Source organism: Meriones unguiculatus, chromosome 1 (assembly GCF_030254825.1).
Source record: "Meriones unguiculatus strain TT.TT164.6M chromosome 1, Bangor_MerUng_6.1, whole genome shotgun sequence".
Lineage (NCBI taxonomy): Eukaryota > Metazoa > Chordata > Mammalia > Rodentia > Muridae > Meriones > Meriones unguiculatus.
The window spans coordinates 158,800,962-158,814,727 of record NC_083349.1 but is presented as its reverse complement, the minus strand read 5'-3'; the positions used below and the strand labels follow the sequence as shown (position 1 = coordinate 158,814,727).

Genomic DNA, 13,766 nt, shown 5'->3' with positions numbered 1-13,766 from the left:
GCAGGAGAACTGGAAACATATTCAAGGCTTCTTTTTACGATATGCTTAGAGCTCTCTGAAAATGTAGTTTAAAGGCAGGGGAGTTGTACAGGATAAGTCCCTGGAGGAATAGAACCTAATAAATAAGATAGATTGATTAAAATAACTTTTCCTACTCAATAGCGTAGATGATGAAATGATATAAGTAAAGGAGTTAGGCATTGGTATTTACTATTCATAAAAAGACTGGTTTAGATAGTTTTTGTTTGTCTGGAGCACTTTAAAAGTGTAAATACTGCCAGTCTAAAATCAGTCTGTCATAAAATAAATATATTTGCTTTGGCAGAGACATTCTTTAGATTCTTTGAATTGGAGATCTAGGGCTGATAATACAAATGATATCTGTTCTCTTTGTATTTTTTTAGTTATGACTGCATTTGTAACTGTCAGACATGTAATGAAAGATCAAACACCTGTCTGGAGACAAAGTGATATAATCTGCACTTCTTGGATAATCATTGTTCTGTGAAGTTTGTATAAATAAAGAAGCTATTTATAAATAAAGTTATTTATTGTATAAATAAATAACTAGCAACCTAATTGCTAGTTAGTCAGAGCTGCAAGATTCCTCTGACCACTGAGCCTGACTCATTCCTCCTTCCATGCTGACTCCTTATCTCCTCTCAGGAACCTTGTCAATGCCGGGACTGATTTCCGGCAGGAATGAAACCTAAGGCTGGTCAGTCCTGGTGAACTTAAGTCCTCATATCCTAAATTTTAAAATTTCTAACAGTCCTCATTAGAATAATACTTATCTTTGGGATATTTTGGAGGCAGGGCTCCCTCAGCTAAATTTCTTTTTTGTATGACCTTAATGCCTCTTAAGCAAAGTCTATCAGTAAATCTTTTGTTATATTTATACTATTACTTCAAGTTCTTTTTCTGTATCAGTTCATCATCGATAACTCTAGTTCCAGGGGATCTGATGACCTCACTGGCTTTTACAGGCACTAAGTGCATGTGATACAGATATACATGCTGGCAAAACACCCATACGTATAAAAATAGGAAGTCTTTAAAAGTTTAACCAAATTGCCTTCTGTGCTAGTTTTATCTCAGTTTGGCACAAGCTAAGGTCATCTAAGAGGAGGGAAACTCAGTTAAGAAAATGCCTTTATTACATGCAGCTGTAGGCAAAGCCTGTAGGACATTTTCTTAATTAGAGATTGATGTGGGCTGGCTCTGCTCATTAGAGTGGTTCCATCCCTGGGCTGTTGGTCCTGGAGTCTGTAAGAAAACAGGCTGAGCAAGCCAGAAGAAGCAAGTTGGCAAGCAGCATTCCTCCATGGCCTCTGCATCAGCCTCTGCCTCCCGTTTTTGAGTACCTCCCTGTTTGAGCGCCTGTCCTGACATCCTTCAGTAATGAATAGTGATTTGGAAGTCAAAGCCAAATAAACCCTTTTCCCCCAGGTCACTTTGTCATGGTGATTCATCACAGCAATAGTAACCATAACTAAGATACCTTGATATGTAGAACCTAATAATAATAGTGTAAGCTGGCCTTGGTGGCACACAATAGCATGTTCAGCATTTGGGAGCTAAGGCAGAAGGATTGCAAGTTTGAGGCTGTCCTGGGCTTCATAATGAAACCACCATCTTCTGTCTGAAAAGAAAAGAAAAAAGAAAAATAAAAGGTAATTTGGTCAAAGAAAGCTTAAATAGGACCTCAAAGTTAAATCTGGGTAAATAAAACTTAAAAATAGGATAGGAAAGATGACTCAGCAGATCAAGGCAGCAGATCAACCTGCTGCCAGAGTTGATGAACCGGAAGTTCAATCCAATGGACTCCCAGTGGAAGGACAGAACTGCCTTGTCCTCTGACTTCTGCATGAGTACTGTGGTGTGTATGCCCCTGCCTCCACAAAACAAAAGTGTTAACAGTTAAAAAAAAAATTCACAGGAAATAAAGTTTGAGTGGTTATTCCCCAGGTTTTTCTGTGTGACAGGCCATGATTGTGTATTGTTAAATCTGAAAGTAAATAAGTGATACCTTATAGTATTTGACTGCAACCTTAATGTGGTTCCATCCATGAAGGTTCTGTAGTACGGTAACAGAACTGGTTGTTTTGTATTTAGTCAGCAACTAAAGATATTCTCCCTTTACACATTGGCTAATGTATTGCTCATTGCCTGTTTCAATAGTTCTATGACCTTGTGTTTCTGTTTTTCAAGGGACACAATTGGTGTTTTCCAGATGATCCCCAAAGTACTTGAACAATTTTGCCACCCTATTCTTTGCAGAGGAGATTATTACTACATCTGTCTTTCTCTAGGACAACAGGTATGACAAGACATTAATAATAACATCTTGTATGAGCATTGATTTGGCATATTTCTTTTTTTAATTCACATTTGTATTTTTACATATTTATTTGTGGATGGATCTGTGTGTGTGTGTGCGTGCATGTGGAGGACAGTGGACAGTCTCTTGTGTCACTTTCGGGGATGCCATCCATCTCCTGAGACAGGGTCTCTCATTTGTCTGGAGCTTAGCAATTAGGCTAGACCATCTGGCCGAGGATTCGTAGGGATCCTTCTGTCTCTGATGTCCCAGTTTGTGATTACAGCTGCACATCACTTCACGTAGCATTTTTGCATAGGTACTGGTGATGATGCTTAGGTCTTCCTGACCCATGTGGTTTCTTCTCCACGCTAACCCATCGTAGTGTCCTTCTTCCTCTCTTCCCATCTGACTGTCTGTCCTTTTCCCGTGATTCTTCTGTTCCCAAAGCCCAGGAACCTTAGCCACACCTACCCCATTCTGCCCTGCCCAGGTTTTAGGCCTTTTAATCAACCAATCAGGTATAATGTCTTAGGCAGGTTTACACAACAAGGATAGGTGTATCTGGGAAGTAACAAGATGTTGAGGGCCAGTAGTTAGCATCAAAATACAAGCATCAGATCAACCCCCAACAACTGAGTCATGTTGGGTGCGATGAGAATTTAGGTATTGCTGATTGACACAAGTGATTAAGAATGGCTTGGAAAGGTGGGCTTCGAGGATCCACAGGAAGGAGAAAAACTGAACTAGGTTCAGTGGAGTCCTCAGATAATTGAATCTATTTTATTTTTATTTATTTCACTAATATGAAAGTTAAACTTGAAAGATGAAGTAATTCTCAATGCATAAGTCAAGTCACCAATAAAAAGCAGATGTTTTTTGAAAACAGCACCAGATAGCCACATGTTGGGCAAAAGATAAAGTGTTTGTCCTCTTTCTTAGGGTTTTTCTTGTGGTGGAACACTTCCATTACCAAAAGCAATTTGGAGAAGAAAGGCTTTATTTCACTTACACTTCTGTATCACACTTCATCATTGAAGGCAGTCAGTGCAGGAACTCAAATTGGGCAGGAGCCTGGAGACCATGCAAGAGTACAGCTTACTGGTTTGCTCATTTTCGCAAAATACCCAAGACTACCAGCCCAGGGATGGCACCACCTACAATAACCTTGGCCCTCCCACATCAATCACTAATTTTAGAAAATACCCTACAGGCTTGCCTACAGCCCTGTCTTATGGAGGCATTTTCTTAATTGAGGTTACCTCTTCCAAGGTGACTCAAGCTTGTATCAAGTTGACATAAGACTAGCCAGCATACCCTCTGTGTGGTTTCTGTCCTCTGCTAGGAGCAAAAACATAGAGTTCAGAACATGCCGCTCAGTGTTTGTAGACAGGGAGGGACACTGTTTGGCTTTGTTAGTACTTCAGATATAGTCTTTCAAAAAAAATTTTTTTTTCATTTCAATTATGTATATGCATGTTTTTCTTCATGGGAAATTGTGCATGTGAATGCAGGTCCTGAGAAGAGAGTGTTAAACTCTGGAGCTGGAGTTAAGGTTGTTGTGGCCCTCCTGCTGTGGGATCTGGGAACCAAGCTTGGGCCTTTTAGTATAGCAGTACATCTCTTAATTGTTGAATCATTTTCCAGCTCCTGAATGTCTTTTTTCAAACAATGTAAGTGTCAGTTATCATTGCTTGTGGTGTGTGTGTATGTGTGCTGTGAAGGTCCATAGTAAGCTTGGAGAGGACAGAGGACAATTTTGTAGTTGGTTCTCTCCTTCTACCCTTATAGATTGTAGGAATCAGGTTCAGCTTGCCAGGCTATACAGCAAACATTTTACTCATTGAGCCATTATGGCAGCCCTTAGTCAGACTTTTTTTTGGTAAAACTTTACTGAAGCTGGCCAAGATGGTGGTAGAAGCATATAATTTCAGTGCTTGGGAAGGATGATCAGGGATTCAGGGTCAGTCTCAGCTTATATTTAATAGGAAGTCAGTGTAGGCTGTAGGAGGCTTGGTTCAAACTAACAAAACAAACAAAAAGCCCATGTGATGTTCTCGTTTTAATCTTTTGCAGCAAAAGTAAGTGAGCCAGGTGTTAATTTCTAGAGTCTTCTATATGGTGATCCTACTGAGGAGTGCCATCTGCCATATCAGAATTTAGGGTCAAAGTGCCTACAGCTCTACTTCATCTATAAGTAGATGATTAGGACAATTGCATGCTCCTTTTCTCTTTCCTGAGTCTTGTTCATTTGTTTGCTTTATGACACAGTTTTTTTTTTACATTTATGTATTTAGTATGTGTTATAGCATGAATGTAGAGGTCAGAGGAAAACTTTTCAAGAGTTGATTTTTCTCCTTCTACCTTATGGATCCCAGAGATTGTATTTAGGCTGCACTTAGACCTGCTGAGCCATCTTAACTGGTCCTGAATCTAGATGATTTTGTTTCTTTTTAATTTGTTTATTTGTTTTATGTGTATGAGTGTTTTGCCTGCATGTGTGTGTGCCAAATGTGTGCCTGGTGCACGTAGAGATTCAAAGAGAGTAACCAAAGTTTTGGATGGTTGTGAGCCACCACGTGGGTGCTGGGAACTGAGCCAGGTTCTCTACAAGAGAACAAGCACTTTAACCACTGAACTGTCTCCCCAGTTCCCTGAAATCTAGGTTTTTAAATATGAATGTTGCTAATGATAGGAGCCCTTGAAATCTTAGGATAATTAATTTTTAAGCTTGTTTTTATTTTTATTTATGTTTATCATTGTATGTGTGTGTGTGTGTGTGTGTGTGTGTGTGTGTGTGTGAATGTGAATGCATTTCATTTGTATAAAAGTAAAGTACCCACAGAGGCAGAAGAGGATGTCTGATTGCCCAGAGCTGGAGTTACAGGTGGTTGTGCTGAAAACTTAACTCAGACCTTCTGGAAGAGCAGCATGTGCTCTTACTGCTCAGCCACCTCTCCAGCCCATGTGTTATCGTTTTTAGTGGTTTTAACCCATCATAAAGAGAAAGATCTAATTATGATGCTTGATGATTAATAGGTAATATTTGATGATGAATGGTCCATCCATGTCTTCAAGATTACAAGTAGCACTGTAGAGAGAGGAAAGATCACCACTGACCACTTATATGTATAAGCTGCCCAGACGTATTTTTCAAATTCCGGAAGAGAGTGTCACAGTGTATTTCACCATCACCCTTACAGGATGGAAGCCATCAGTTTGTCCCATGGTAAGACTTGCTTATATGTTGTATGCTTCTTGTACAGACAGAATACGTGTTGGTGCTCTGGGCTTGAATAGTCATTCTGCCAGTTCAGGGATGCTCTGTGATTTGAATATGAAATTACCTCAATGACTTATTGGAACCCTTGGTTCCCTGTAGTGCTGTTTTGGAAAGGTTGTCAAACTTTCAGAAGGTGGAACTTTGCTGGAGGAAGTGGCTCAGTGTTGGGTAGGCTTTGAGGTTTTATAGCCCAGCCCTACTTTCTGTTCATTCTTTGTTTCCCCACTGCTGATGCAATGTAATCAGCCAACCTGTAACTCCTGCTGACATGCCTTCTCCTGTAGAAAGAAGAGGTCACCAGTGCCACTTACATGTATAAAACTGCCTAAACTTGTCCTTCAAATTCTGGAAGAGAGTGTTCCAGTATATTTTAAGGAGTATATCCTCTTGAAGTATAAGTCCTAGTAAACTCTCCTTTAAGTTGCTTTTTTTTTATTTTTCAAAAGATTTATTTTATTATTTTTTTATGTGTTTTGCTTGCTTATAGTCTATGGACCACACGTGTGCTTGGTGCCTATAGAGGTCATAAATGGGCATTAGATTTCCTCGAACTAGAGTTATGGATGGTTGTGAACTACTATGTAGGTGCTAAGAACTGAGTCCTCTGCAAGAACAAGTGCTTTTTACAATGGAGCCATCTCTCCAGCTCCCAAAGTTGATTCTTGTTGAGTTTTTTTTTTTTTTTCTTTTTAGCATAGCAATGAGAAAAATAACTAGTACAGATGCTGAAGTTGGCAAGAGTTGCTGATGTGTGTACTCTGGTTATGGGTGTTACTTATGATTTCATTCATAAGTTCCTTCATCGGTAGTAGTTAATAGGTTATGTTTCTAGGGCTTATTGTTTATTACCTGTAAGGTATAACTGATCTACTTGTTCTCATGGACTGTGTAGCTCCGCATTCCTTTTTCTGAAGTTGATGCTCCAGGACTGTGTAGTAGTTCTGTATGCATGTGAAATGAGAGAGAAAGGGATAGAGGGAAGGAGGGAGGGAGAGAGAGACACACACACAGACACACATACACACACATACAGAGAAAGAGAGAGATTGACTGCCTGTGTTGGACTATATGGGAATTTTGACCTGAGATTGGATGACATCCATGTACGTAAATGTGAGAATTATGGATAACTCTGCTTTCTTTTTCTTTTTCCTACTAGGTTTATTTTCTAGGAACCCAAGTTACTTTCATAATGAAAAGACACAGCAGGAAGGGACAGTGTCTGACTGCTGGACAAGTTACCAGGTGTGACTAACGCATATACTGTCATTACACCCATAAGGCTGATACATTTCCATGTAGGCAGACCTTTTCTCCAGAGCTTCTGGAAGGAAATAAAACCTCATTCAAGGACTGAGTGATTAATCATATTTCTTCATGACTACATCTTAACTGTAAGCCAGAATAAATCTTTTCTCCCTGACATTGCTTCTTGTCATATATTTTATCATATCCATGAGAAAAGTAAACTTTTATAATTAAGATTATTGTGAAAATTATTTGAACATTTCAGTATTTGTAATTAATCTTCATCCTCATGTCATTGTATATTTCTGATTTTACTGTGTTCTGACAGTTGATAAAGGGGATGAATGTTCTCTTTTTCTGTAGACTTTATTTACCTCTCGGCATTTATCAAGTGTATGCAGTATGTTTAACATGTTTAAATAGGAGGAAATAAATGAGAAAAAGCATCTGGTCTGGTTGTGGGTGAAATAATGTGTCAAGGAAGATATAGGAATGAAGTCCAGGCACAGTGGTACATGCCTTTAATCCTGTAGGTAGGTAAAGGTGGGAAAATAAAGAGTTTAGGGCCAGCCAACCTGGCCAACCGTATCTTTAAAGATAAGACATGAAAGTGAAAATTAATAGTAGTGAGATGGATATAAAGAGTAGCTAGGGTTATTCACTGAACTCTGGCATATGCCGCTGGAGAACTACCAGCTCTATTGTAGGCATTTAGTTTCTATCCTCAGTCTCCTGTGACTTTGGATGGAGATGTTAGTTGGCTCAGATCCAAGTGTGTGTGATTGTAGGAGTCAGTGACCTTTGAAGATGTGGCTATAGACTTCACCCAGGAGGAATGGACTTTATTGGACACACAACAAAGGAACCTTTACAGAGAGGTGATGTTTGAGAACTCCTGGAACCTGGCCACATTAGGTGAGGTTCCCCTCATTCCCTGTACATTCTTACAGAACAAAAATGTATATTTTTCTAATCACATTTTATTTTATGTTATGTGTGTGTGTGTGTGTGTGTGTGTGTGTGTGTGTCTGTTTGAGTGTATCATAGTCCACTAGTGGAGTTCAGGGCATAACTTTTGGGAGTCATCTCTCTTATTCTATCATGTGAAGTCTAGGGATGGAACTCAGGTTGTCAGGCTTGGCAGCCATCACCTTTACCTGCTGAGCCATTACACCTATGAATTTTTTGTTTGTTTGTTTGTTTTAGGATTGGTGGTGGCAGCGCTAAGGACAGTTGAAAATACCAAAAGGCTGGGCATGGTGGTGCATGCCTTTAATCTCAGTATTAGGAAGGCAGAGGCAGGAGGATCTCTGTGCATTTGAATTCAGCCAGGTCTACACAGTTAGCTCCAGAACAGCCAGGGCTATATAGAGAGAATGTCTCATAAAACAAAACAAAGCAAAGAACAGCAGAGAGGGAGGAAGGCAGATAGGTAGAGAGAGAGAGAGAGAGAGAGAGAGAGAGAGAACTCATAGTCTGCCTTTTTTTTTAAATTTTTATTTATTATGTATACAGTGTCCTGCCTGCATGTATGCGTGCAGGCCAGAAGAGGGCACCAGATCTCATTACAGATGGTTGTGAGCCACTATGTGGTTGCTGGGAATTGAACTCAGAACCTTTGGAAGGGCAGCCAGTTCTCTTAACCTCTGAGCCATCTCTCCAGCCCCCTCATAGTCTGCCTTATTGTGTTTTAATCTACTCTCTTGTGTCCTAAGACACAGCCCTAAAATCACCAGTATTGCTAGTATACTCAACTAAAAGGAAATTGTCAGACTATATTTGACAAACCGAATCAGAAATACTGTTTATTGTCCAGACCATCTGTTTTAATTGTCCCTCCACATGATTCTGATGCACTGTAATATCTAACTACTAGCATAATTTTTTTTTCTCCATGATAACAAAGATCTCGTGGATGTGGTGGCACATGCTTTTCATCCTAGCATTCCAGGAAGAAGAGACAGGCATATCTCTGTGAGTTCAAGGCCAGCCTGATCTATGAAGTTTTTGGCCAGCTAAGACCACACACTGAAAACCTATTAATTTCTTTTCTTTCACTTTCTTTTTTATTTGATTGATATTAATGCTTAAAAATGTTCTGTTTACATTTATTTTTTTGTTTGTTACCATGTCTAAAAGTCAGTAGACAACTTGGGGAAGTCAGTTCTTTCTTTCCACCATGTCCTAGCATGTACACAGGTGGTCAGGCTTAGTGGCAAGCACTCTTACCTGGTAAGCCATTCCACTGGCCCAGTATTAGTGTTTTGTCTTATCCTTGTAACTATCACTTTAAGGGTACGAAGTCATTACTTATCAACACATAAAAGGGCTATTTCTTTATTGGGGCCTTTATCAGTATTTCATTGCTATCATTGGAACCGTAGTTTCTAAGTCATGGAAAGGTATACTCTTTCTTGCTTAATTTGCTTTCATGAGTGCATCTCTCCTCATGCATAGGATGTCAGCTTATCAAGTCCAAACTAAGCTCTTGTTTGGAGGCTGAAGAGTTGAGAGTAGTTGAGGGAGGAGTTTACTAAGGTGGTAAACTTACCAAATGTTTGGGGGTTTAGTCTACTTGAAATACAGTAGGGAACCCCTCCCCATTCTGTGGATGGCACAAAGGCAAGCTAAGCTAGTGCTCTGCCACTGAGGTATGTTACTCAGAGAGATGCTTGAGTCAGAAAGCTGAGGCCATTGGACTTGGACATTTTAGATCTTCATACCTCTAAGTTCTATTACTTTTCACCTATTTAGACTTTTATTTATTTCTTTTTAACAATCTCAATTGTCTAAATCTTTCTTCTCTCCCTGACAATATTGCCTCTGTTTACCCAGGACATTTAAATTTCAGAGAAAATTATTTTTAAATTTTGATTGCCTGTTCTCTTTGTAATTGTGATTTTATGTGTTTATGTTAGTATCATTATCATTGACTGCTGGATCCAGGGCCTCTTTAAAAAATATTATTGTTTTAAATTTTCTGTGTATGCATAGGGCTTGTGCCATGTGTATGCAGGTGCCTGTGGTGGCCAGAAGAGGGTGTCTGGTTCCCCGGAACTGGAGTCACAATGGTTGTGAGCTGCCTGATGTGGGTGCTTGGGACTGAATCTGCACGTTTTATTAATTTATTTTAAAACAAGAACAGCAAATATTCTTAACCTCTACACCATCTCTCCAGCTCCCAGATTCTCTTTTCTTCTGACATGGACCTGTATCCCCAGCCTGAAAATTTTAGACTTAGCCAACTTGCTAACATATAACATAACTTTATTTTTAACTTGTTTAATATGAAAACAAATTCAAATGAGATATATAATTATTAATGTCTCTTTTATTGTGGAAGCACTTACATTTTTTGTTTGTTATTTAACTTCAGAATGGGCTATGCAACTTAACACCAGAGGGACAGTGTTTCAGCAGGATATTTTTCAGTTAAAAATGGCAAATGAGATACAACTGGTAAGAGTCACAAGAAAGACTGTACATTTTCTTCAATGAAATAAACTGGGTATTTCATGTAAATTTTATCAAAATGCTTACAAATAAGGAGGTATTAGAAATAACCTGCATCCGCAGAAGTGGTGTCTAGAAAGGTGTCAAATCCTATTTTGAAACTTGAGCTCCCACGAGCACATATTCCTGCCTATGTTACAGACATTGTGCTTTTAAAACAGTTTCATGAAAGCACAGGAAGCCTGTGGAGCTCATGAGTCTTGTGACCAGGGGGGTCAGTCAGGAGCAAGAGTAAGTTATGTGTCCAAACCCCAAGTCTCATCTTGAGACTGGCAGGAGTAAGGACTGATCCCTCCCTCTTCTGGGCCTGTGTGCCCTGATGCACATAGGTATGTGACCCCCATCTCTGCCACCCTCAAGGTAGTCATGTATCCTGGTGGCCAGGTTTCAGGTTAAAGTTTCCTATTTCCTTATAAGGGCATGTCCAGCTAACACCTGGATTTTTCTTCATGCAAATGGTAGCTCCCTTAGTACCACAGCCCCAGCCAGTGGTGTCCACTCACCCTGAAAACTCTACCCATTTCCCTAAGGTTTATAGAGCTCATGTGTTCCCAATAAAGGAGAGCTGTTTCACTGAAACCCATCTCAGGAAAGGCTGTTTCTCCTGCACTTAACCAAGGTCCTGTGTAACCCACTGGCCCCTTAAGTTTCAGTCCTTCCAGCCCTATGCCCAGTAGTGTCTAGACACGTCAAGGCCAGAAGCAGAACCCGGGGCCAGTAGAAGCCTTTCAGGATTAGAACATGTGGCATAAGATTCTTGTAGGATTTTTTCATTCACGTTGAGTAAAATACATGTAATAAAAATGAGAAAACCCACCATCCTTATCATGTTCTTGTCTTTAGATGAGTGAGATAAATGAAAAAAATTAATCTCTGTATATTTTAATCAACAGTTACTCAGCCACAATGGAAAGGAGCTCTGTGACCTGAAGCCACCTGGAGAAATCATCAGGGAAACTTTATGTAGTCTCACACACACAGGTATTCAAAGCACAGGAAACGTTTATAATTGCACTCAGAGTGGACAAGTCTTTCCTGCTTGGCCTAAGGAAACCTTTTCCGCAGACAAAGGTCCTCAATTAAGTCAGAATGGAAAATACTTCAATATGATTGCAAGTGCTACTTGCCAGACAACATGTGTACAAGCCAAATTCCTTGAATCCAGTGAACTTCAGCAAGCCTTTGATAGTCAGTCAGGCCTTCAGGCACTTGGGAAAAGTCACAGTGAAGACAAACTCCCTAAGGGAGTACAGTGTGGTGAAGCTTTTAATGCAACCATGAGCCATGCTGGAAACGGTCAAACATACACTGGGAGAAAATCTTATGAATGTAAGGAATGTGGTAAAAAATTTAAATATTCTGCCAACCTTAATATTCATATGCGTACCCACACTGGGGAGAAACCTTATCAATGCAAGGAATGTGGGAAAGCCTTTTCTAGGTGTTATCCACTAACTCAGCACTTAAAAACTCACACTGAAGAGAAGCCCTTTGAATGTAAAGTTTGTGGAAAATGCTTTAGAAACTCCTCTTGTCTTAATGATCATTTTCGGGTTCACACTGGAATAAAGCCCTATAAATGTAAGGATTGTGGTAAAGCCTTTACAGGACGCTCTGGCCTAAGTAAACATTTACCAACACATACTGGAGAGAAGCCTTATGAATGTAAGGAATGTGGGAAAGCCTTCACTTCAACCTCAGGCCTTATTAAACATATGAAAAGTCACATGGGAGAGAGACCCTTTGAATGTGATCACTGTGGGAAAGCTTTTGCTTCTTCCTCAACTCTAATTACCCATTTGAGAACACACACGGGAGAGAAGCCTTATGAGTGTAAAGTATGTGGGAAAGCATTTACATGTTCTTCTTATCTTCGTATTCACATGCGCACTCACACTGGAGAGAAGCCCTATGTATGTAAGGAATGTGGCAGAGCCTTCACTGAGCGCACAAGCCTTACTAAACATTTACGAACACACACTGGAGAAAATCCATTTGAGTGCAATGTGTGTGGAAAAGCATTTGCATGTTCTTCCTATCTTCATAATCACATACGAACTCACACTGGAGAGAAACCTTATATATGTAAGGAATGTGGGAAAGCCTTCACTGTTTCCTCACATCTAAGTAAACATGTAAGAATTCACACAGGAGAGAAACCCCATAAGTGTGAGGAATGTGGGAAAGCATTCACTGTGCGCTCTGGTCTTACAAAACATATTAGAACTCACACTGGGGAGAAGCCCTATGAATGTAAGGAGTGTGGGAAAGCTTTTGCCACATCTTCAGGCCTCCTTGAACATATAAGAAGTCACACAGGAGAGAAACCATATGAATGTGACCAGTGTGGAAAGTCTTTTGCTTCTTCCTCCTACCTTATTGCACATTTGAGAATTCATACTGGAGAGAAGCCCTTTGAATGTCATGAGTGTGGGAAAGCATTTACATGTTCCTCCTACCTTCATATTCACATGCGAACTCACACTGGAGAGAAACCCTATGAATGTAAGGAGTGTGGGAAAGCTTTTGCTGTTTACTCACATCTAAGTAAACATGTCAGAATTCACAGTGGAGAGGAACCCTATAAATGTAAAAGTTATGGAGTAGCCTTCAGTAGTTCTCATCTTACAGAACACATAAAAACCCTTGAGATAAAGTCTTTGGTTGGAAGGAATGAAGAGACTGCTTTAGGAAGTTCTGTTGCTTTAGCAGTACATTCAGATTCATAGTGGCAAGAAAGCTTATCAGTGTAAGCCATTTGTAAAGTGATTATGTCCTAGTTGACTACAAAGACATGAAAGAACTCATGTTGTAAAAAGGCCTCATGAACTTAGAGAGTGGGAAGTGATCAGAATGTTCAAAATACAGCTCACATGAACTCACTTTGAAGCTGCACAATGTCAGAAACAGAAAGTCTTAACTATTTCTAGGGCTTTTTTATAAGTATGTGAGAGAAAGTCTGTTGGCACATAACGTATTTCTGTTTAGTGCTTTGATGATTACCTACAGTACCACAGTGGAGGACTTTGTGAAAGTAAGAAATTTTGGAAAGTAGATATTTACGTTAGTCATCAACGTTCAATAAACATGAAGTGATTCACATTTGGGAAACTTTGCGTATAAAATATGGAGATTGTTTCTGTGTCTTAAGATCTTGTATACTAACAGAAACCTGGCTTTCTTGATGGTTTTATAAACTTGTTTTGACCAATTTTTGCATTTTTCAATGTTTTAAGATATTTTTAATATTTTCACTTACTGACTTTCCAGTCTTAAAATCTATTTAGGATGTACAAGATTTATGGAATATATGTATACACAATGAGACAATGTTTATTAAAGTGTAATACAGTAATTGGTTTTGGTATTATGAAACACTTTGTTGCTCATTTTGTGACTGAA

General features: G+C 39.5%; 2 protein-coding genes across 3 annotated transcripts in view; both read left to right on the top strand.

The window, feature by feature from the left end:
• Nucleotides 1-5,411: 5,411 nt before the first annotated feature.
• LOC110557842 (zinc finger protein 345-like) lies at nt 5,412-13,575 on the top strand. 2 transcript variants are annotated; one of them, XM_021652460.2, is made up of 5 exons: nt 5,412-5,549; nt 6,763-6,848; nt 7,640-7,766; nt 10,228-10,310; nt 11,258-13,575. In XM_021652460.2, the coding sequence occupies exons 1-5, from the start codon at nt 5,525-5,527 to the stop codon at nt 13,091-13,093; spliced, it is 2,157 nt and encodes a 718-aa protein (XP_021508135.1). In that variant the 5' UTR covers nt 5,412-5,524; the 3' UTR covers nt 13,094-13,575. The 2 variants fall into 2 exon arrangements, with proteins under 2 accessions (XP_021508135.1, XP_021508137.1); XM_021652462.2 differs by lacking the exons at nt 5,412-5,549; nt 7,640-7,766 and having other exon boundaries at nt 6,793-6,848.
• LOC110543744 (olfactory receptor 7E178) overlaps nt 11,264-13,766 on the top strand; it is a 52,738-nt gene continuing 50,235 nt past the window's right edge. The window contains exon 1 of the mRNA XM_060369983.1: nt 11,264-11,345. The gene's annotated coding sequence lies outside the window, so the exon portion shown is untranslated. The remainder of the gene's footprint in view (nt 11,346-13,766) is intronic.

What these genes read in the sequence shown, in the direction of transcription:
- LOC110557842 (XM_021652460.2), top strand. Translation starts at nt 5,525, where the DNA reads ATGGAAGCCATCAGTTTGTCCCATG. An exon ending in ACTGCTGGACAAGTTACCAG is followed by an intron (nt 6,849 to 7,639) that starts GTGTGACTAACG and finishes GTGTGATTGTAG; the next exon opens with GAGTCAGTGACCTTTGAAGA. An exon ending in CTGGAACCTGGCCACATTAG is followed by an intron (nt 7,767 to 10,227) that starts GTGAGGTTCCCC and finishes ATTTAACTTCAG; the next exon opens with AATGGGCTATGCAACTTAAC.